Raw genomic sequence first — 21,931 nt, forward strand, 5'->3', positions numbered from 1 at the left:
TGTCCAGATATGTCCAATACAGCATGATCAATGCTACCACAGGAAGCTGGATTCTGAGGACTCAAAGAAGGGTTTCACAGGAATGTGACATGAGCTGACTCTTTCATGCCAGGCATTTGTCAAACAGGTTTCCAAGAGGAGATAAAGAACAAGATCATGTTCTGGGAAGAGGGAACCATGTGTGCAGATCTAGGTGGTCCTAGAACCTCAGCACTGTGATCACATTTGCTATAGAGGTAGGGAAAGACCTCACGCTGAAGAGATCAGAGCAAAGGGCCAGATGACATCAAATCTGTATTCTTCTGCTTGGAGCTCTTTGGAACAGGAACAGAAACAAAGCCACACAAGTTTCAGTAGTAAAGTATGACCGTTTAGGCTCAGGTGTCTACCCCAAAAGCCTGCATTCTCCGTGTCTCTTAATTCAGGATCTCAAGAGAAAGAATCTGATCAGTCACTGGCCAGACTCCTGAGCCAGGTGTCTGTCCCTCCTCTGTCTCATCTGATGACCCAGAAATGTGTGTGGGGCTGGCGGGAGATTGAACCAAAGCTATCCAGGGTTGGGGTCCCATGGTAGGGGAGACTCTCCCCAGAACAAGGATATTGGAGGAGAAGTTTAAGTCCATCTAGCCCAATGCTGTGGGTCTTGGAGGACAGTCTGGGTTTCTTAGTGTCTTAGTTACTTTTCCTGTTGCTGAGACAAAATACCTGACACACAAAGTTAAAGGAGAAAGGTTTGTAGAGGTTTCAGTTCACACTTGGCTGGGTCCTCGGCAGGGTGGCATGGCAGAGGGGCATCGCAGAGGAGAAACAGCTCACGGTGGGCAGAAGGTAGCAAAGCAAGCAAGTGACAAACAGCTTCTTTCTGTCCCTTTTATATTCTATCTAGGACACCCATCTTCCACCCTTAGGGCAGGTAGCACTCACACCCAGAACTGAGCCAATCAGTGGACTGATTTAGTAATCACAGGCCCTTGATCTCAGCATCACACACTCTAGATCTAGCTACCTGTGAAAAGGCCTCACCCATGATCGCATGAGGCTTTGAGCAGACATAGACACAGCCATAACACTTAGTGAATATTTATAGAAAATAAGAGAAAAACAGTCTGCGAAGACCACAAAGTTGTCATTTCAGCATTTAAGGCAACTCCTACTCATGACTTCAAAGCATAATATCCTGGAGATATTAGAATTACTAGAATTAGCATATTAGAATATTTTCTGTTGATTCTGAAATGTTTAAAAAGTGTAATTATTGCAATCACTTCACAAATTAAAAACTAACTTAAACATCTTATCCGTAACTCTGGCAGAGAAGGGATTGGACTCCTTAGTGATTACATGGAACAGAATAGACTCCATCCGCATTCACATAGGACAGTGATGCAAATGAGAAATTTACAGTGGACCCTTGACTTATGAACTTGATCAGTTCCTAAGGGTGGGCTGTAACTCAAGTTGGTTGCAAGTCAGTACAGCTGAGATCTGGATGTTTACCTGGGTACACGCTATAGATAACAAGAGACAGATGAACCTCCCATTAACCTAATTAACCCAAGTTGTATGTATGTCAGGCCAGTTGTAACTTGAGGGTGCGCTGTATCTTTATTTTGTCAGGCAATTAGGATTTGGAATTAGTCTGTTAAAGCAGGTACAGCTGCTTACAGAGAGAATGCAAGTGGAAATGACAGGCAACATTCTAGGCCTGGCTGGTACATGGCACTGTCCCAGGCAGGGTGGCATCTACTCACTCCATAGATCTGCTTGCTGAGAAACTGGGAGGAAAACGATTCTGTTGACCTGGTTACAGCATAGTATCATACTTGTTGTGTGAACAGAATGAGTTTTTTCTATTACGTTAATGCATTAAACCTCTGGGTTTATTGCTCCAGCTGTTAGCCTACCCTAAACTGCATTCTATATAACTGAGAATTCATCATCTACCATTCTTTGTGTTGATCACACACTATTATTTTATAACTTTGCTAGGTTAACAGGAATAAAGAAGATGCATTTGCATCTTATGAAGAGGTATAAAAATGTTTAAGTGAATTTTCAAATAATGACTATATAAACATTTTTCTTTAACTCACCTAAGCTTTTCAGGGGTGTTCTCAAATTCTGTGTTTGCAAAAAAGTTTGAAAAAGATTGTCATTTTCTTCTGTATTGTCTGGAGGATAAAAATTGGTTTAAATAATACAAATTGTTATATTTCTTTGATAGTTCATTATTTCATATGTTTTGCTGAATTCCTCTGACTTAAAATTTCATGAAAGAATCTTTCCTTTTGGGGGAAGGGAAAATGTTTTCTCTTTTAGGTATGTATAGATTTATTTCTTATTTTGAGTTGATGACAGCTCTACTCACATAAACTTACTGCTGAATAAATGATGTAATCTTTCAAAAAGAACCTTCAGGTTCACAAAATAGATAAATGAAAGGATAAAAAAGAAAACACTCTGTTTTGGTGAAATATGTATGCATAGTAAATTATGAAATAAAGCAGAGTATCAAAGTTTTACAAAATCAGTGTATTTAATCCTCCTAAATGATGTCTTTTATAAGGTTCCTTCTTGATTTTGTAAGTTGTCTTAATTTTTCTTCCTTCAAACATAAGCCCTCCATTATACAGAAGGTCATGGACACTGAAAATATTTATAGTAAGGAATAACTGCAAGTGACATAAGGCTATCTGAGATTGTATATCTTTTAAATTTGTGCAGCTGGAAAACAATTATTAGGAAACACTTCAGAGTAGCAAGAGAGCATATGGTCCTACTTCCAACTCAAAATGCTTAGCATTTTTGGCAGCTTTGTTCTTTGTACCATGCAGAGAAGAAAAAAATGGAAGTTCTGAGTGCTGACTTTATTTTTCAGGGCCCAGAAATTAACGTTTATGTGAAACAAGTACGTAATAAGAATGAATTACATTACAGGGCTGGAACACATAGCCTCAAACTTCGATGGCTTTATATGTGTAGTAAAAACAAAATATTCTTATACAAGTGAGTAATTCAAATATCCTTCAAATACTGCCCAAACATTTCATGTAAGATTACTTTTATTCTCTTCATAGAATTGTTGTCTTTGAAAATTTTGTTTTAATATATTTTCCATGTCTTTCCTGCCTTCTATCACTACCCTCTAAAGACCGTCTATTTCTTATTGGCAATGTAAATAATTTTGTGCTTTTCGATGATCCCGATGTCGTGCTCCAGTTGTTTCATTTCTCCTTCCAGCTTCTGCTTGCGCACCTTCTTCGGGAGAGAGTCGATGAAGACCGGGAGGGCCTGGAACTCTTTGTGCACCTCTTCCCAGTTCTTCTTCAGCCCCTGCAAATGATGAAGAAACTGCAAATGCTCCAGTAAATCGCGAAAGTAAAGTGAATTGGAAAGGAGCTGTACTTATAACACAAAATGTAAATAGACAATGAACACTGATAAAAGACCACTTTAAAAATGATGTGTGTTTATCAAGCACTTGGCCACAGTAACAAAAAATATTGTACAGAGGCCAAGCCCGGTCCTTGATTGTCTGCTTGGTCCCCATTGGGAGTATTTATTTGCTCTGTTTTAACATCACTGTGCTTGCTTTTACCATCAAATTCACATGTGCAGAATTATGAGTACTGTCAAACTAAGTTCACAGCAAATGTTCTGGCAAAAATGAACAACTGAGAACTGAGAGCCACAGGTAAAAAATATTTTTGAATAGGAAATTATTTCTAATAAAGTTTTTTTCTATAATTTTCCTTTTTATCCTCATTCTTCAATAGAGGAATCACATCAAAAACTTACATGACCATATTTTCTTATATTTGACAAAGTGGTATTGTAAAAATGCCAGAATTCAATTTTCCAAAAGTTGATGTTTTATATATCTTTTCAGTATATTAGAAAGTAAGTACAAATCATCCTCTATATAGTTCAGGGATTTATACTTCCCTTAATGTATTCTAGAGATGATTGGAATGTCATTAAATGTAGCACACATGCTAATTTGATAATGTAGTTAATATTTTATAGTCTCAGAAATCAACAAATTCAAAATTAGGGATCTCTTAGGAGGAATAAAGTTTATTTCCATCTCTGCCTAGTTAACCATTTCTTATCATAGTGCACTAGGGGGCTCCACTGACAAAATGATCTTGTATTACAATTGAGTTCATTCTGTGACATTTTAAAGATTAATGACTTTTGGGCCGGGGATTTAGCTTGGTGGTTCCGCTGCCTGCCTCACAAGCGCAAGGTCCCGAGTTCGATCCCCAGTATCAAAAGAAGAAAAAGATTAATAACTTTTATTATTCACTATGGATTCAGAGATCATTTTATTTACACAAAAGCAAAAAATAAAAAGTTTAAAACAAAAAATAAAAATAGTTTAAAATAGTATTTGGAAAACTTGGTCTTTGAAAAGCTTTGCTATATCATTAGGCTTAAAAGAGGATGAGAAGTATCTCGTGTAACGATCCCTTCCTAAGCCCTCATCATACAAATCCAATCCTGTGGAAACTCTTTGGGGACAGTAATATTTCAATGATTTAATTTCTTGCTTGGATAAAAGCAATAATAGCATAGGGCACACTGAATAGAATGAGCTGGTTGGGGAAAAGGGCAACAGAGTTTGACCCCTTGGTGAGTGATATATCAAAGACCTGGGAGATGGAAAAGATAGAAGGAAAAGCACTCAGGTTAAGTTTTAAAAAGAGAGAGATGGGTCAACACAGTTTTTAATAGCACATGAGATGTAGTTCAAAAAGAATTCCTCAAAAAATCCCTCTATTTCTCCACAGTCTTGTATTATGAAATGTAAAATATGTTTCTGCAGTGCTCCACAGGAGTGCCTACTCACAGGAAATCCATATATTTATACACTTTCAAATATCAAAGGTCTCTCATAGCTGATTGGGTATATTTCCATGTTACTTGCAGTCACAGCAGCTAAGCGTTTCCCCTGAATTTCCTTTTAAAGGATAGTTTGCTTTTTTTATCTTCCAGCGTGTACAGTAATGTTTGGATCTAAGTCAACAGCCAGGGGTGGAAACTAAATATACCTACTATCTCACATTATGTTGAAGTAGCTTCCTTGCTGTTTTTTAAAATTTTTACCTAAGAAAGGTCTTTTATCCATTGCAGTTATAGCAATTTCCTTTTCTCTTCCTTCTTCCTTTTTTCTTTTTCCTCCTTCCCTCTCTCTCCTCTTTCCTACTTCCTTGCTGTCTTTTCTTTTCCTTTCCTTCTTTTCTTCTTTTTCGTTTTTCTTTTTGCAGTGCTGAAGATCGAGCCGAGGGCCAAACACATGCTAGGCAAGTACTGTACCACCAAGCTACTCCCTCATCCTTCCCCTTATTTTTATTATTTAGTTTTTCTCTCTTCTACCTTAATGCTGAAATAATATGGCTAATTTGGGGAAAAATCCAAATAGGGAAAAGTGGTCATATGTGCGAAGTGCGCTCAGTTTCACACTCCTTTTCTACCCTTTGCCTCGCTCCAAATGTTTTCTTCCTTCTCGCCCTGCTCAGTGACCAGGGGTGGAGGGCAGGAGTTGATCCTGGGAGCGGTTGTCCCCTGTTTCTTGTGCCCATAGCTTCTGCCTGAGATCAGCCAAAGGTGGAAGTGAAGGCAGGCATGGATGCACACGCCTGCAATCCCAGCACTTGGGAGGCTGAGGCAGGAGGAACACTTCAAGTTTGGGGCCAGCCTAGGCTACATAGTGAGTCCAAGGTCAGTCTGAACTACATAGCGAGACCCTGTCTCAAAACAAACAAAACAGAGCAAAACAAACAAAGGTGGAAGTGGTGGGAGTGGCTAGAGGTTGGCGTGCTTCTTCCTTCTTTCCCTCACTGTTGCTGGAGCTGGCTCTAGCTGCACTCGTGTGTGACTGTGACTCCTGTCAGGGGTCCCTCTTCCAGGCTCCAGCTCTCATAAGGTTCTGGTGACAGTACTTTTTGTCCCTGCCCTTCCAGCCGAGGTGGTGGTGGATTTCACTTGTCCTTAGTCCTGGAGGTGCCTCCATGTTCCTTGCTGGTTCCTTTCCCCTACTTCCCTTCTGTGAAGAGTTCCTAGACCCTGGCTGACTGTGCCTTTTAGTTCCCACTGGAGGCCCAACTGACATGGCTTCACTCCTTACTTCCTGTGCATGCCTGGGCGATGTGGTGGAGGAAATGCCAGCCTGGGGATTGGGAAATGCGCTTGATAATTTTGTGACCAAGAGCAAATGTAAAGCAAACTTGTACATTGCTGAAGTAAGGGTTACATTCGCTTTGGACATTACAGTATCCCTCAGCTGGGGACAGTGCTTGAAACAGTAGATGTTTGACGAGCGAATGAACGGATGAATGGGCAGATGAGTCCACCTAACATACTTGCATTTCATATCCTCGAGTGTAAAATGAGAAGTTAGGAATCTTTAGGCCAGATAATCCCTTCCAGGTATACTGAGGCTGTTATTTTTATGAAGAATGAGCAGGGTGTGGCTTACATGGGGATCTTCAGTATGTACCTCTCAACTGGAAATAGAAGCAGGGTTCAGGGCTTATCAGCAGGACAGCAGGTGGCCCTTTCATTTTGTTTTATGTATATTTTACTATGACAGCTATACTCCAGGCTAGCAAAGCAGCCGATGGAGGACTGTGATCGCATCCAAGACTGAAAAGGAAGCTGAGGATGACTCATCCTTCTCAGGCAAAAAGGACAAGGAGGGGAGAGCCTTTTCCTTCCAAGGAAGGTTCTTATTTTCCCCTATTTTCACCATCATTTACATCTGAAATCCAGCTTTCACACAGGCATGTGCTTTCTGAAAATGGAAGAGTCCAAACTAGAGAGATTGTGAACCAAAGACCAGCCCTGTCCCCAAAAGTGACGTGCGGATTCCCTCTTCCAGGTCTCCTTGTCCTCGGGCTTGCCTGTCTTCCTTTCTCTGTCCCAGGGCTCCCTCATCACAGTTCCTTCCACCTTTACACTGGGCTCTGGGTGCTGCTGTTACCAGAGTCCTCTCTGCTTTTCAGTCACTCCTGCTTGTCTCAGAAACCCTGTCACTTTGCATTTTCAGGCTTGGCTAAAGATCTGTATCCTTTAGTGGTGACTTGTGCCTGGGAAACTTAAAAAAAAGTGTGATCTGTATACACACACATTCCTAGGTATAGTCCCTCTCATCAGTTAGTTCACAACATTCTCCATAGCAGGACTTTTGTTTTATGCCTTTTAAAATACCCTCAGCTCTTACTTAGCACAACACTGTATAGAAAGTGGGCATTTAATAAATCTTTACTAGTGATTATAATAACATCAATAATATGTTAAAAATGTAAAAGTATATGAATCTAATTGTTGACAGAAATTAAGGTGAAGTTTTTTCTACTTTTTAAAAGTCACTACAAATAGCTTTGTAGAAAGCTTTCAAAGTAAAAACAAAGAACTCTATAAGAGAGTGCATGACTACAGAAGGGTGGAAGCAGGCATTTACTCACCACAAATGATGATAAAGCAACTGCCCTGCTCACCTCTCCCAGTATTTTAAATGTCTCAAACTAAAGTCTTAAATTAACAATCCAGTGTATTTATGTTTTCTGAGTCTCCTTTATTCAAAATAAAGAAGATACAGCATATGTAAAACCTACTACTTTTTTATTTAGAAATTTGGATAGTTCTTTCTAGGAAGGAAAAAATTTGGTTTAGGGACAGTTTCAATTATTCTAGAGCTCCATCTAGTGAAAAATATCTATTTATGGATATTATGTTTTACAAATTCGGTGACATGAGAATGAAAATAAAAATATTTTTAGACTTATTTATATACATTTCTTGTAGGAGAAGGTAGGCTTCCTTACAACACAAACTTACCAAGGTGGAAGCAAAATGTCATGCAATGAATCTTTTTTTTTATTCATTAAATTTATCGGTCCATTTTAGGTATACAATAGGATGACATTCATCATTGGAGACTCGTGGCTTTACATGATGCATCTTGGCTCTTATTTTTCCCCCTTCCCCTGCCCTCCCTTCACCCCTCCATCCCTCCCTATTTACAAAGACTTTGTTTCCGTTTTTTCCTTCTTTTCTCATAGTTTTTCTTTCCCTTCTTTCCTTTTCTTTATCCCCGCACCCCCACTTCCTTCCCCTTTGCCCCTTTTCTTCCTGTTTCACATGACCTATTATACATTTTGGCCCTCAATCACACTTTCAGCTTCTCACACCAGAGAAACTATTCGGTATTTACACATGTGTGTCCTACTTATTTCACTTAAGAGGATGGCCTCAGTATGCATCCATTTAGCTATGAATCTCTCTAGTTTACCTTTCTTTACGGTTGAGTAGTACTCCATTTTATAAAAAATCCACAGTCAGCTTTGCTGCAACAAGAGATTGTTGTGATTTCAAAACCAAAGGGTTAGCTTTAGTCACCAAATTGATGGTGGACTGGAAAGGCCTTTCCTTTGGAGATGTTCCAAAGAGTTTCAGAGTACAGATCGGAGGACACTTACCTGGAGAACTGCATCTCTTTCTTCATCTGATAACATTTTCATGGCTGCTTTCTTAAGGTTTTCCTGGATATAATGATCATACTCTTCCTGGGCTTTCTTCAGTTCCTCACTCCGCTTACATATGTATTCAGGTGTGACACCATAATCCTGTATGGATGTTTTCAGGAAAAAATAATTATCCCGAATGTGATATTATGTATATGTACCAGCCAATAACTGAAAAAAATTAATTTTACTTTAAATTTTGCTTAAAACACTACAAGCTGACATAATTTAATGATGTCTCTCCCCTTTGAGAACTTAGTAACTCCAGTCTTTAAAACGGTCTGAGTTGTTATTGTGGTTGTTTGTTCTCTCTGTCTCCATCTCTGTCTCTTTCTCCCTCCTCTCAATGTTTCCAGGCCTGTTATTGCGGTCCCTTAGCCCTTACTGTACCCCTAAGAGTTGGCTTTTCTTTCTATATTTTGTATTTCAGCTTTTGCCTGAAATCTCTTCACTATCTTTGAGGTCTCTTTTTCATAGTTTTGTTAAATAAAAGAATACAAATGCTCCAGAGGCATTAGAAAAACATTTAAATGATACCAAACATCTGAACTTGAAAAGGAAACTGCCTTGGGACCCTGAGGTTGATTTTAGAAGTGCAAGGTACATTTTTAGGCTCCCAGGCTGCTTACAAGGACAGTGAAGCCATCAGCTGAAATTCCTTCAGATTAGTGGATACATAGATGTCACTATCTGGAGAAACAGGATGATTCCATGTTCATTCTTCCAATCAGCATTTGAGAATGAACGCACCTAGTGCCAGGTACATGACTGAGTAAGAAGACAAAGGCCCTGTCTTTCTGAGTCTCACTCTATGGTGAGAGGGACTCACCTAATATAAAGTCCAGTCAGCTCTCCATATTGGCAGGTTTCACAGCCACTGATTTAACCAACAGTGAATGGAAAAAATCTATAAAAACTGCAGCTGTGCTGAACATGTACAGACTTTTTTCTTGCCATTCCCTAAACAAGACAGTATAGCACCTGTTTACACAGGATTCACATTTTGAGGGGATTATAAGTGTCCTAGAGACGAGTTCAAGTGCACCAGGAAAATGTGCGTAGGTCACACCCAAGCACTGCCATTTATCTAAGAGACCTGAGACCATCTGTCCACTGTCATCCACAGGGGTCCTAAACCGACGGCTACTGCGGGATAACTGTAAGTCCCCGCAGTAAGATAAAGATGGCAGGGGAAAGAAGACAGTAGTAGTTCTTTTTGGTGAGTAGGGCCAGGGAGGAGCACTCGGAGGTGCCACACAGATCCTCCTACTCCTGTCTGTGTCAGGTGCGTCAACAGCGCCTTCCTCTCTCTGCAGGAAGGATTGTCCACAGGCATGGGGCTGGGCATGGGGGCCTCGGAGCCGCTCAGGGCAGAGCTGCTGAGGCATCACTGCTGCAGTCCGGACCCGCCCTCGTTCCTCTCCTCCCTGCCTCCGTCCCTGCTGCTTCTGCTTCTCTCCCCACTCCCTTCCTTCCCCTCTCCTCTCCTTTTCCTCCTTCCTTTGCTCCTTCCTTTCATCCTTTCTTTGCCATAACTTACTATCTATTATTATTCTTTAGGATTTTCACTCATGCTTTCCTATGTATTCCAAGCACTTGTATGCCCCATAAATATACAAAATAGACTTTATCTTTTTCTTTGTAAACTTTTTTATTTCAAAGATCTTCTGTATCTACACCATTAAACTCAGACTTCTGTAAAGTTCACCAGTGAAATTATATGAGTGTTTGATAAACATCTTTTCAGATAGAAATAAAGGGCCCAAGAGCACTTTATTATTGTACAGTATTTTTGAGGCTTTATGCCATATTTCAATTTAATGAGTACATTTTATGATTTTTTGACAGGTTATTGCTTCTAGATTTACAATGGTGACTGTGTTTTTAGTGACAGTTTCATCTCACCAAAAATTAACTTCTTTCAGAGAATGTGTTATAATTACTAAATACATCGATAACTGACACAAAAACAGCGATCAGTTTCATCTACTGAACTATGTGACACTGTTCATTACAAGTTCTCTGCAAATTTACTGCATTAGGGTCGGACCAAATGCAGACTGCAGCGGGATGGGAGTTGGCAATCGAGATAATCTGTCCAGTGAGAACACTTTTAATGGTAACAAAGGCAATTGTTATGAATGCCACATTTAAATGATTTGGATTCCTGATCTCTTATTAATACATAACACGGCTACCTTTTTATGGATGTACTTTGGAAGTAGTCCTGATGTTTCAAGATCGTGCTTGTCTCCGGTTCTGTTGTCAACATAAACTGGCTTAGGCTTTTTAGCCACTCCCATGATGACATCGGCTGCGTTTGTATTTATAAAATTTTTCCCACTTTGTATTCCCATGACTGGATGGTCAGTCCTCAATGGCACCGGAGGCTTTCTGGGTTCATTCCAGTCAAACTTTTTTTCTGTTCAGTATAACATTTCCTTGTTAATATCGAAAGTATAAACATTGCTACATAGTACAGTTTCCAACATTCAGGTATTTTACTATGAGCATTGGGGCTCCATAAATAATATATTCATATACTTAAGGCAAAAGGTTTAGACTTATTCCCAAACCATTAAGCTGTATACAGTTAAGTCCTTACCTAAGGAGGAGCTCCATTCCAGGAGAACGTCGGATTCGTTGCTAAGCCCAACACAGTGAGTCTTACACACCTTGGACACACATCCACTATGCATGTGCTTTGCGCTTCCCAGCAGCGCCCTCCCTACCACCACTGCTTTTGTTCCTGGACCTCCGAGGCTCTGACGCAGCCCTGTACCACTGCACACTATCACGCTGCAGCAAGCACACAGCAGCTCGGCTGTGACACATGAGCTACTTCCACCATTTATTCGCGTCTATGAACGTTTGCGACGCGAGGTCTGCTCGTACCTGTGAAAGTTCGCGGCTCTATTTAATATGAGGTGAGGGTGCTGTCAATATTCACTGACAATGAATAATTCTGGTTAAACTTGCTGCTATTATTAATATTAAAAAGAAAGAGTGATAAGACCTACTGGGTGGTAGGACTTTTTCCTTTGAACGTTTCTTTAGGAAATCCTTTGGAGAAGGAACTTCAACTTTTGCTGGTCCCATGGTTTTCATGGATGTTTTAGATTTTTTCATGTCATTTTTCACAGCTGCTTTAAAAACTGATGTGTACCTGAAATTAAATTTTAAGAGTTGTAGTACCTATATTTATAGTAAAAAAAATATTTGAAGTTTAAAAGCAGGCATGCATTTTAATTTGTACCTATCAATATATATCCATCTTAATTTATCACGTGAAGAATTATGACAGGGGCCCTGTCTGTCAGGCTTACAAACTCTAGATGGAAGCTCTGGCCTAAGGAAACGCACCACGTAAAGGAGTTCATGGAATTTCCTAAGCAGCAGCACTGGGTGTGACACCTTCCTGACATCAGCCATTTGCGTCTCCTCCCCAGGCGCCCTTCTCTTCTGCTCAGTCTTGCTACATAGGACTTGACCTGATCGATTTCAAAGAACCACAGTTTCACTGATTTATTTTGTCTAATGGTCACATGAATCCCACTCCAATGATTTCTGTATGGATCATTGTTATTTCTTCTTACTTTCGGTTTAATTTGCTTTTCTTTTTTAAAAAGTTTCTTAAGGTACAAGTTTAAGTACAGTATTTGATTTTAAACCTTTATGCTTTTCTAGTGTTTAAAGCAATAGCATTCTAAGCTTCAGATTAGCTGCATTCCATAAATTTTGATATGCAGTTTCATTTTTATTCACCCCAAAATACCTCTTAAACTATAATCCTATATCTAATTTAGAAATTTGACTGTTTGTTTTCATATATTTGGAGTATGCAGATATTTGGCTTCTAATTTATTTCCACTGTAGCAAAATAACATTTTGTATGATTTCAAACCTTTTAAATCGTCTGGCATTTGGACACAATTTTGTTGAGTGTGGCCAATGTTCTGTATAAACTCAAAAAGTAGTTTATTCAGCTGTTTTTGGACATAGTATTTTATGAATGACTACTGATTGAACTGGTTGAAAGTGTTTTCGAGTGTTCTATATCCTAATTGCTTCTACTTTGTTCATTTTTGAAAGAGGGACATTGCTATCTCTGACTATAATTGCGGATTTAGCTTTTTCTTTTATTGCAATCAGTTTTTGGGTTATATATTTTGAACCACTGTTATTGTGGTTTTATCTTTGAAAACTGACCACATCATTATAAAATAACATACTTTACTCCTTTAAAAATTTCTGTGCTCTAAAACCTGCTCTGTCTGATATTAGTATACCCACTCCAACATCCCTTGATATATGATAGTATATCTTTTTCCTTTCTTGGATTTTTTACTTCTCTCTGCCTTTATTTTTAAAGAAGATTCCTTGTGGACATATAGAAATAGAAATTTTATCAAATGAACAGTCACTTTTATTTGGGATGTTAGACCATTCAATATGACCATTTAATATGATTTAAATTTTTCATGTTGCTGTTTTCTATATATTCCATTGCTTAATGTTTCTCCTTTTATCCTGGCTTAGTTTTAAATTTTATTTTGCAGGTTTACACTCACTGTGTATGTTTAACTTTTCACAGCCTGACTCCAAGTAATAGTACAGAACTTCAGATGCTGTAAGAATCTAAGAGGGAACTGGATGTAGCTGAGCTCTTTCTTAGCATGACCAAGGCCCTAGGTTTCATCCCCAGCACCACAAAAATGGGGAAAGGAAGAAGAATCTCACAAAAGTATTGTTTCCATCCTCACTTTTTGTTTGTTTGTTTTTGGTACCGGGAATCGAACTCGGGTCCTTGCGCTTGCGCAGCAGGCGGCAAAACCACTGAATTAAATCCCTGGCCCTCCATTCTCATTTTTGTCCTAGTGTTGTCATACATTATACTTCTCTCAGTGTCAAAAATCCCCTGATCCACTGTCATTTTTATAATACAGCCAATTATGCTAAAGAGTTTTGAAAGAAATATTTGATACTTGCAAATATCTTCAGCATTTCCAGTGTTCTTCATTCAATTTGTAAATCCAAGTATCCCAGTGGTACCATTCCTTCTCCATAAAGAGCTTTTAAAAATCTCTGGCATCCACTGTTTCCCAATAATATAAGTTTTCTGTCTTTTTATTCCTCTGGTGTGTGTAAGTTTTTTTCTCTCTTGCTGTTTTTAATTTTTTCTTTATTAAGAGTTTTAATAAATTTAAATATAATGTCCCTTGGCATAGTTGCCTTATTATTTTATTCTCTCCTTGGTGTTCACTGTGATTCTTGGATCTGTGGGTGTAGAGACTTTATAAAATTTGACGTATTTTTTACTTTTATTCAAGTATTTCTTCTGTTCCTCCATGTCTTCCCTCCTCCTCTGTGATTCCAGTTATACTTATGTCAGGCTGCTTGAGGTTATCCATAGCTCGCCATTGTTCCATTTCCATTTCTGGTCTTTTTTCTCTGAGTTTCATCTTGTGTTGTACTATTTTTGTGCCTTCAATTCATTTGTATTTTCTTTTTGGTACCTTAGCTGTTGTTTTCTCATCTAGTACACCATCTTCATTTGGGACACATTACTGTATTCTTTATATCTACAAGCTAGATTCAGACCCTTCCCTCCCATTCTTTCCCTGTCTCAATCATGCTTTCCTCTGCCTTTTTGAACATAAAGTATTAAATAGCTGTTTAATATGTCCTTGTTTACTAATTCTCTTATGCATGCCATTTCTATGTCTGTTTATATTAACTGATTTTCTTCTTGGTTATGCCTTGTAAGTAATTTTAGATTGGACACAAAATCCTGATTTTTACATTGTCAGTTGCTGAACTTTTCACTTTTTCTTCTCTTTTCTCTTTTCTTTTAAATTCTCACTTGCTTTATTCTGGAATGCAGTTATGATAGCTGGAAACAATGTGACCATTCTAAAGCTTGGTTTTAAGTTTTATGATAGGTCCAGAAGAGCCTTTAGTCTAGTCAAACTTAGTCCCACTTTAGAGAGCACGACTCATTTTGTGTAGTAAGAAGCGTCTCCACTCTGGCTGGTGAGAACATGAATTTTACCTGCATTGTTGCTTTCTGCTGATTATTTCCTTGGCCTTGGTAGTTTCATTACTCACATGTGCTATCAACTGAAGATTTTAGGGACGTCCTCTTGCAGATTTCCATTGCTCTCTGCAGTTCTCTCTTCTCTGGTGCACTGTGCTGTGAATTCTAGTTCCTTTGGCCTTCCCAAACACTGAACTTGGTCTTCTTAACTCAGGGAGATTTCTGGGCTCATTTTACATTCCCTCTTCTGGACTTTGGCCTGGAAATTCTTTCCAGGAATTACATTAGGGCAATTGTAGGACTTGCTTCATTCTTTTCTTTTAGGAGGCATGCTCTGTGCACCTATTGTCTAGTTGTGCCTAAAAACTACTGTTTCATATGTTTTTTCAAATGTTCTAGTTGTTTTAGGTGAAAAAGTAAATTCCATGCTTGTTCCGAAGCAGGAGTTTAGCTGTATTACTTTTAACATTTTGTATTGTCTTTTTCAGTAGGTGGATTAAATTTATTTGGAAAAATATTAAACTTTTTTTTTGCTTTGAAGGGTATTCCTCAATCTTGAACTCAATGGCAAGAATCAATGGTCTGAATTCAGTGCACTCTTTAGATACCTTCAGGAAATAACATTCAAGCCAAACATGTGCCTTAAAAATCCCATGGAAGTTGGGTTGGCAGATATGGTTTCATGATTAATGATCTAATTTTCTCTGGAACAGAGTGTATATATTCTCACTGCTTTTTAATTTGCAATTTTGTGATTAAGAACTTTTTGTATATAAGAAAGCCCACTCATCTATCATAGATAAGAAATTTTACTATATGCCTAATTGTTATGTATGTGAACTAATTACAAAATAAAATTTATACATGAATAAAAATCTAGGTTCTATCTCCCCAATTTTTCAGAATAAATTTAGTTTTTTGTGATTCTGTTGGTATTGAAACTTAATTTAAAAAAGTTAATAGTTTAATATCTTTCAGTGTCAGTATGCAAATCTTACTCTTTCAAATCCTGCATTTTATTCCATTTTCTGAATAGAGTGGTCTGATGAATATCTAAGAGGTGATTTTATTAGAAAACTGGCTGTATTTTCTATTTATTATTAGATGTAGGCTAGCGATAACTTATTTTCAAATTAAAATTGTCATCTTCAATAAACGAAACACAACTGTACCAATAACAACTATATAATAAATCATATCATCATAACCCTAGAGTACATTTTATAACATTTATTAAAGGGAACACAAATAAATGATATTGCTCAAAAGTTGTGAGAGTTTCACAGAATTTGATTGAAACTATTTCCCCTAATGAATGAGTATTGGATAATAACTTCTGTGTGTGTGCATGTCTGTCTGTGTTTGTGTGTGCATGTGTGTGTGTAATTTTAAGCTAAATTAAAGTATTTCAAATTCTTTCTTTTTTGCCTTTTCTTTTTCCTTTCTTTTCCTCTCTCCCCCCTCTTCTTTTTCTCCTCTCCCTTCTCCTTACTCTCCCCATCTCTCTTTCTGTACTGGGGACTGATCCTGGGGTGGGGGGCACTGAGTTACATCCCCCAGCCCTTTAAAAGTAATTTTATTTATTTATTATTTTAAGAGAGGGTCTTAATTGCAATTCTCCTGCCTCAGCCAGCAGAGTAGTCGGGATTGCGGGTGTGTGCCATCATGCCTGGCCCCAAATTATTTCTTGAAAAAAATTTTTGCATGTGCATAGATAGCTCATAAACATATCTACAAGCATTGAAGTGACAGTCTCTGATTCATGTCTATATCAAGTAATTAATTTTTCATAAATGGATGCCAATTCTATCATCAGCATGTTCGGTTCTCAAAGTTATGCTCTGCACTCACTTGGTAACATAGTTGTATGTTATCGAGTGTAATTATGACCTTAGTGCTACTTAAAACCTACCACAAACTATTGAGAAAAGTAGTATGAAAGAACATCAAAAGGGTATATAGTTATTCATGTTGGGTCCTGATTTTCAATATTACTTATAGATATTCAACACTTGAAATGTGGCTAGTGCCATATGTTGAAATCATGGTATTTTAGGCACACTGGGTTAAATTAAATATTTTAAAGTTAATTTTACCAGTTTTTATACATTTAAAAAGGGACAATTAGAAAAATACAAATTATAAATGTGACTCACATTCTATTCCTATTGGACAAGGCTGATCTAGATATCAGGAAACTCTATTCTTAAACTATGCAGATAGCTGATAACATATCTATAAATCTGCTTTGATTATGTTATGGTATTTGGTCCTGGGTTTGAAATGAGAGCAATATTAGACCTATGAAACTCAGTATATGTTATGTAAGAGTGTTGTTGAAATATTTATTCATGACATTATATACCGTGACTCCTCTACCCATGAACCATGGAGGAAGTGTATTTATGGCTCCACACCAAGCATACCTGTAAGTCTCCTCAGTTACTAATTTGCTTTTGTCTATGGAAAATGTAACTTGGCGGATAAGTGAGTTTTAAAGAATCATAGGAAGAATCATGCCTTTGCCAGCTGGCTGCTTCCTAGTAGCTCTGAGTCCAATTTGCATAGCATTTTAAAGCATGTTTTTCATATGCAACCTCATGTGTATCATTGCCTGACTTTTCTATTACCATTTCCCATTTTCTTTAATATCTTCATCACAAAATATCTTATTGCACTAGAACAAGATAGTTCACAAATACTAAACATTATAGATTAAAACACATGCTGTGAGGCAAAAAGTGGTCATTAGGTTTGTTTCACTTGCCCGGCAGTGTGGAAACCGGTGAAAGGTGTGGCAGGCCTTTCGGCAGAGTGTGTCTTGGGTTCAGCCCTTCTTCCTTTCTGCCTCAACTTTCTGGGCCTGACTTTTCTCTTCCATAAAATTAGGACAATACCACTTATCTCACAGGGCCCTTGTGACAATTAAATGGTGATTGTGGAAAATGGAGAACAGTACCTGGTACACTGTAAAACCACTGAGCATATTATTACTATTAATGAGAATATTTTTGTTTTATTACTATACTGTACTAGATATCTGTCTTGATTACATTTTTAAAAAAATAAGCCTATTCAACCCTTTATTTTACCTGTATATTAGAAGATATAGTCTTATTTTCTAAAAAGTCATGGCATCTCAATTGTTAATATAACAGACAGACTGACATACTTTTCCAACTTCTAAAATTAGTTTCCTCAGACTATAATATATTTTATGCCATTGCTTAAGATACCAAACCTTATTCTGCAATTGAATAACCATCCAAAAAATAAGCCTAACATTCACAAAAATTCACTTATCTAAAATTTCTCTGGCAACTAATTCTAAGAAATATTGTTGGCATATTTCCCCTTTCAATATTCTTAGGTATATATGAAATGCCAGAGATGTGTCCTAATATATATCTATAGAAATCTAAATGAGAGGCAGTAACTCAAAATGAGCAAATATTAACCCAGTAAATGCACACGGTGGCTGTAATTTTCCTTGCTGACAAAAATCCTATTTGTGCATATCCTTCCCTTTATCCATGAAGTGTATCTAAAAGGGAAAATTATAATTTTTCATTATCTCTTCCACTATGTGACTTCCCAAATCTTTGTCTCTTCTACATTCTTCAGGTCTCTCTAATATAAATACCACGTCGTCTGGTGGGTAACTGTTTCCTGGTGATTTTAAATCTTTTTCATGTAAACTGTAAGATCTATGTAAAAGTGTGTGTGTGTGTGTGTGTGTGTGTGTGTGTGTGTGATGTAAAGTATAAGCATGTGAAGAACAGACCACTTGGATAAAAGAAATGCAATAGATGAAGGGAAGCGTGAGCTTTCTGAGAGTATGCAGGAATTGCTTGGTCAGATGAAAAATATGAATAAAAGCTTTTAACACTAATCATAAAATTCTGCCTGAAATCATATATTGCAGCAATAAGAATTTTAGCATAAAATATTATTATACCAAAACAATGATTTTGGAATATTCTGAACTTTCTTTAAATCTAAGTTCACTAAAAGGATTATTGCTTTTCTCAATTGAATTCTTGCCTGTAATTAGTCAGCAAAGTAGATAAGACAAGAACCTCAGGATAAAAATGCCTATGTCATCTTAGAATTCGTAATTGTCAAGAATAGACTGCTGAGGAGAGTCAGATACATAACCAGACTTCACATTAAAAATGTTATAAGGGGTTCAGAGCATACAGGTATAATATTATGAACACTGAATAAAATGGAAAGTAGTCCATGAAGAATAGGAACCTCCAGAAATTAAATTCTGATTACATGCTACAATTAATCACAATGAAAATCAGAAAAACACTTAAAGTGAACTAGTGGTACTTATGACATTAAATATTCCCGTTTTCAAAAAGTAGACATTTGGAAACTCTATACTGGTAAGCCTTATGACAATTTCCACAGAGTTGTAGAGAGAATTAGTTATGTTTGTAGAAAGGCAATGATTGCATAAGTCACTTGGAGTTTCAGTCACCATTAATGAAAATAAAAAATAAGATTGCTAAGATTGATTGGGTGATATTTTCAGCATAACAATTTTCATCTTGATGCTAGTAAAGCCCCTCATTAAATCCTTGCTGGTATATTAGCGAAATCTGAACTGATTCATGGGTCTATTTTGGGTAACTGAAGACTCAGAAAGGTATTGTCAACCTTCAGAGAGGTATCTGGTAGCCTCCCTGCAGTGTAAAGTACTTGCCCTTCAATGATAGATGTGGATATAAAAGACATACTCATTAGAGTTGCAAGGGACACATAGCTGAGAAGAATGGTTGAGAGTGTATGAATAATTCATAATTGAAAACTATTTCCATAAATTAATGATGAGCTGAGAAAAAAAAAGAATCAGCTACATAATTAAAGATGGGAGAGACCAATCTTAGACCTAGCATATGCAGGAATTTCAATGTGAGCCAATAGTGGGGCATGACTATCAAAACAATAACAGAAACTTAGGCTGCTTGGGTAAAAGTATTGTGCCAAGTATTAAAGAAAGAAGTTATTTTGGTTCATGGGCTGTTTAAACCATGTCTGGAATATTCCCTTAAGCAAAATGGAAAAAAGGAATGATAGAAAATATTAAATAATTACAACCCTCAATAGAAGGGTGATGGATTTGGTGAAAATCCTGCAGATCAGCCAGGCATGGTGGTGTGCACCTGTAATCCCAGCACTCAGGAGGCTGAGACAGGTGGATCACCATGAATTCAAGGCCAGCCTGGGCTACATAGTTCAAGACCAGCTTGAACTCCATAATGAGACCCTGTCTCAAAAAAATTAAATAAAAAAGTAGACCATACATTAATGTGAAGCAACTCTCAGCAGTTTTCAGAGGATTGAAATTATTCAGGATATTCTCTGATTACGTTAATATCTACCAAATTAATCAATATGATTGATTTAAGTAAATTATAATTGTTCTTATAACTTTAAAAAAATTGCCTAGATGCTGTAAAACTTTACCAATGAACAGTACATCTATCTAATAACACATCTGAACATTCAAATTCAGTATTGTAGAGAATATAAAATTTATGCAGTGATGGCAAACCTTTTAGAGATGTGTGCTCAAACTGCAACCCAAAACCCATTTATTTATTGCAAGTGCCAACACTGCAATAAACACTGGGGTTTTAGTTTAGAAACAACTCATACATCTTTTGTCTTAAAAGAAAAACACATAATACACATGCCATAGGTTTGTCACCACTGTATTAGGTGTTGTAAAAAGAAGGAACTTTATTTTGTATGGTATTCAGGAACTGTGAACCAAATGTTGGTTCAGCAATAATATTATGAACTGTACTATAGTTTATTTTACATTTGTTTGTCCAATCTCTACTAGATTTTGAAAAAACAATGTAAATACAATATAACTATTGCTCTGGTTAAAACCAGCTATGCAGGGTGAAAAGGGAAGGTGTCGTGCATTTAAAACCTCTGAAACAATTGGCTGTAGACCCTGATTTTTAGCCCAGTGTTCTTCTAAAGTGGTTTTCTACTAGCATAAGGAAAAAGATAGAGGTAGATAGCAGGAAACTTTTTAAGTCCTTGGCGGAAAGAGATTTTCTCCACTAATTACCTTCTTTTCTCCCCTTACATTTAACGAAGTTCTAACAAATACATACACAGGAGTGTAACTGGAGTGCTTACTTTCTGGTTATCTTTTTGAGATTTGGGAAGTATTAGGAGTCCTAACAACTATGCAAAAATTTTAACTCAATTACTATTTTTGTATCTCTAGCCGGATATGCAACCTTTCTCTCTTCCATTTAGCCACTAGACCTGAAAAAGTTCTAAAAACTAGTGTATCTAGTCCTTCTGCTTCATTTAACCAATAAAAAAAAGGAACCGCAGAAACAAATGTGAATTTATATTTGACAATAATCTTGAGGGGAAAAATAAGTACTGTACCTTTAGAGAGGTAACTGAGCAGTAACGCAGTTAGAAATACAACGCTGAACTCCTGAAACCAAACATCAAGTCCTCTAACACAGGAAAATACAGTTGTGATTTTCCCTTTTCAACACCGTGATGTTTCACTCTTGGTTGTAAACCACATCGCGTACCAACTATTAGATAAATTACAAAATAATTACAAAACGTGGTAATAGCAGGCTAAGTGTAACCTAATGACAGCACCGGAATGCTTTTGCGTGAACTGTGAAGTGCTAAACGCCTAGATTTTTTCGATAACTTCTCTAAGAAGTTTTCATTAAGGCTCTATTTCATTGAGACAATATATATATTATTTTCAAAATCCTGTGATATGTATGCTTAGTTAATCTGGAAATGGAATCATTATTACACCCCTCTTCTATTTCTGGCGATGATAATCTTTGCTTACCCACATACCTAGGAGGCTGGGGAGGCTCCTTCAAGTCACTGGGTATGAGGTTATAAATGCTCTCAGCCGAGCACGTTGGATCCATGACCAGCAAATGACTCCTTAAAAACTACAATTCCCAACTGCTTTTTCTCACTGTCCCTTTCTCCGCTGCTTCCCCTTTCTTTTTTGCGCCCTCGCCTTGTCAAGGAACTCAGGTGTCTCTCTTTCATGTACTCCCCTTTGACCCCTTCTTAGCAGTCTCCCCCAAGAAAAAGAAACGCGCTTTCTATTCCTCCGGGGGTTGCTCAATGTTGTTGACCGCGCGGTTGCTATGGAAACAGTTACTAGGCGACGGGAAAGTGGAAATCAGACTTGCCAGCCAGGTTTCCTCTCATTATTTCTGCAATGCTTTCTCCTGCCGAGAAATTCACACGGAAACCTCTGTACGTTTGGAAATAAAGAGGTGAAAATTGCGTTCCCTACAACATTTTGCTTTTTGCTCTTTGTATGTTTGGTGAGAAA

General features: G+C 37.5%; 1 protein-coding gene across 3 annotated transcripts; it reads right to left on the reverse strand.

Annotated features, from left to right (window-relative positions):
• Positions 1-2,848: 2,848 nt before the first annotated feature.
• Positions 2,849-21,904, reverse strand: Enkur (enkurin, TRPC channel interacting protein). Of its 3 annotated transcripts, XM_021240429.2 has the most exons (6): positions 21,436-21,904; positions 20,995-21,152; positions 11,549-11,694; positions 10,727-10,950; positions 8,484-8,630; positions 2,849-3,351 (listed from the first exon to the last, which is right to left on the reverse strand). In XM_021240429.2, the coding sequence occupies exons 3-6, from the start codon at positions 11,655-11,657 to the stop codon at positions 3,157-3,159; spliced, it is 675 nt and encodes a 224-aa protein (XP_021096088.1). In that variant the 5' UTR covers positions 11,658-11,694; positions 20,995-21,152; positions 21,436-21,904; the 3' UTR covers positions 2,849-3,156. The 3 variants fall into 3 exon arrangements, with proteins under 3 accessions (XP_021096088.1, XP_004859968.1, XP_004859969.1); XM_004859911.4 differs by lacking the exon at positions 20,995-21,152 and having other exon boundaries at positions 21,436-21,903; XM_004859912.4 differs by lacking the exon at positions 20,995-21,152 and having other exon boundaries at positions 2,849-3,333; positions 21,436-21,891.
• Positions 21,905-21,931: the final 27 nt, after the last annotated feature.

The sequence above is a fragment of the Heterocephalus glaber genome, unplaced genomic scaffold, assembly GCF_053883595.1.
Source record: "Heterocephalus glaber isolate CG9 unplaced genomic scaffold, H.glaber_assembly_v1.0 deba00000768, whole genome shotgun sequence".
Classification (NCBI taxonomy): Eukaryota; Metazoa; Chordata; class Mammalia; order Rodentia; family Bathyergidae; genus Heterocephalus; species Heterocephalus glaber.

What these genes read in the sequence shown, in the direction of transcription:
- Enkur (XM_004859911.4), bottom strand. Translation starts at nt 21,512, where the DNA reads ATGGATCCAACGTGCTCGGCTGAGAGCATTTATAACCTCATACCCAGT. An exon ending in CAAAGTACATCCATAAAAAG is followed by an intron (nt 8,631 to 10,726) that starts GTAGCCGTGTTA and finishes ACATCCATACAG; the next exon opens with GATTATGGTGTCACACCTGA. An exon ending in AAAGAGATGCAGTTCTCCAG is followed by an intron (nt 3,352 to 8,483) that starts GTAAGTGTCCTC and finishes GAGCATTTGCAG; the next exon opens with TTTCTTCATCATTTGCAGGG.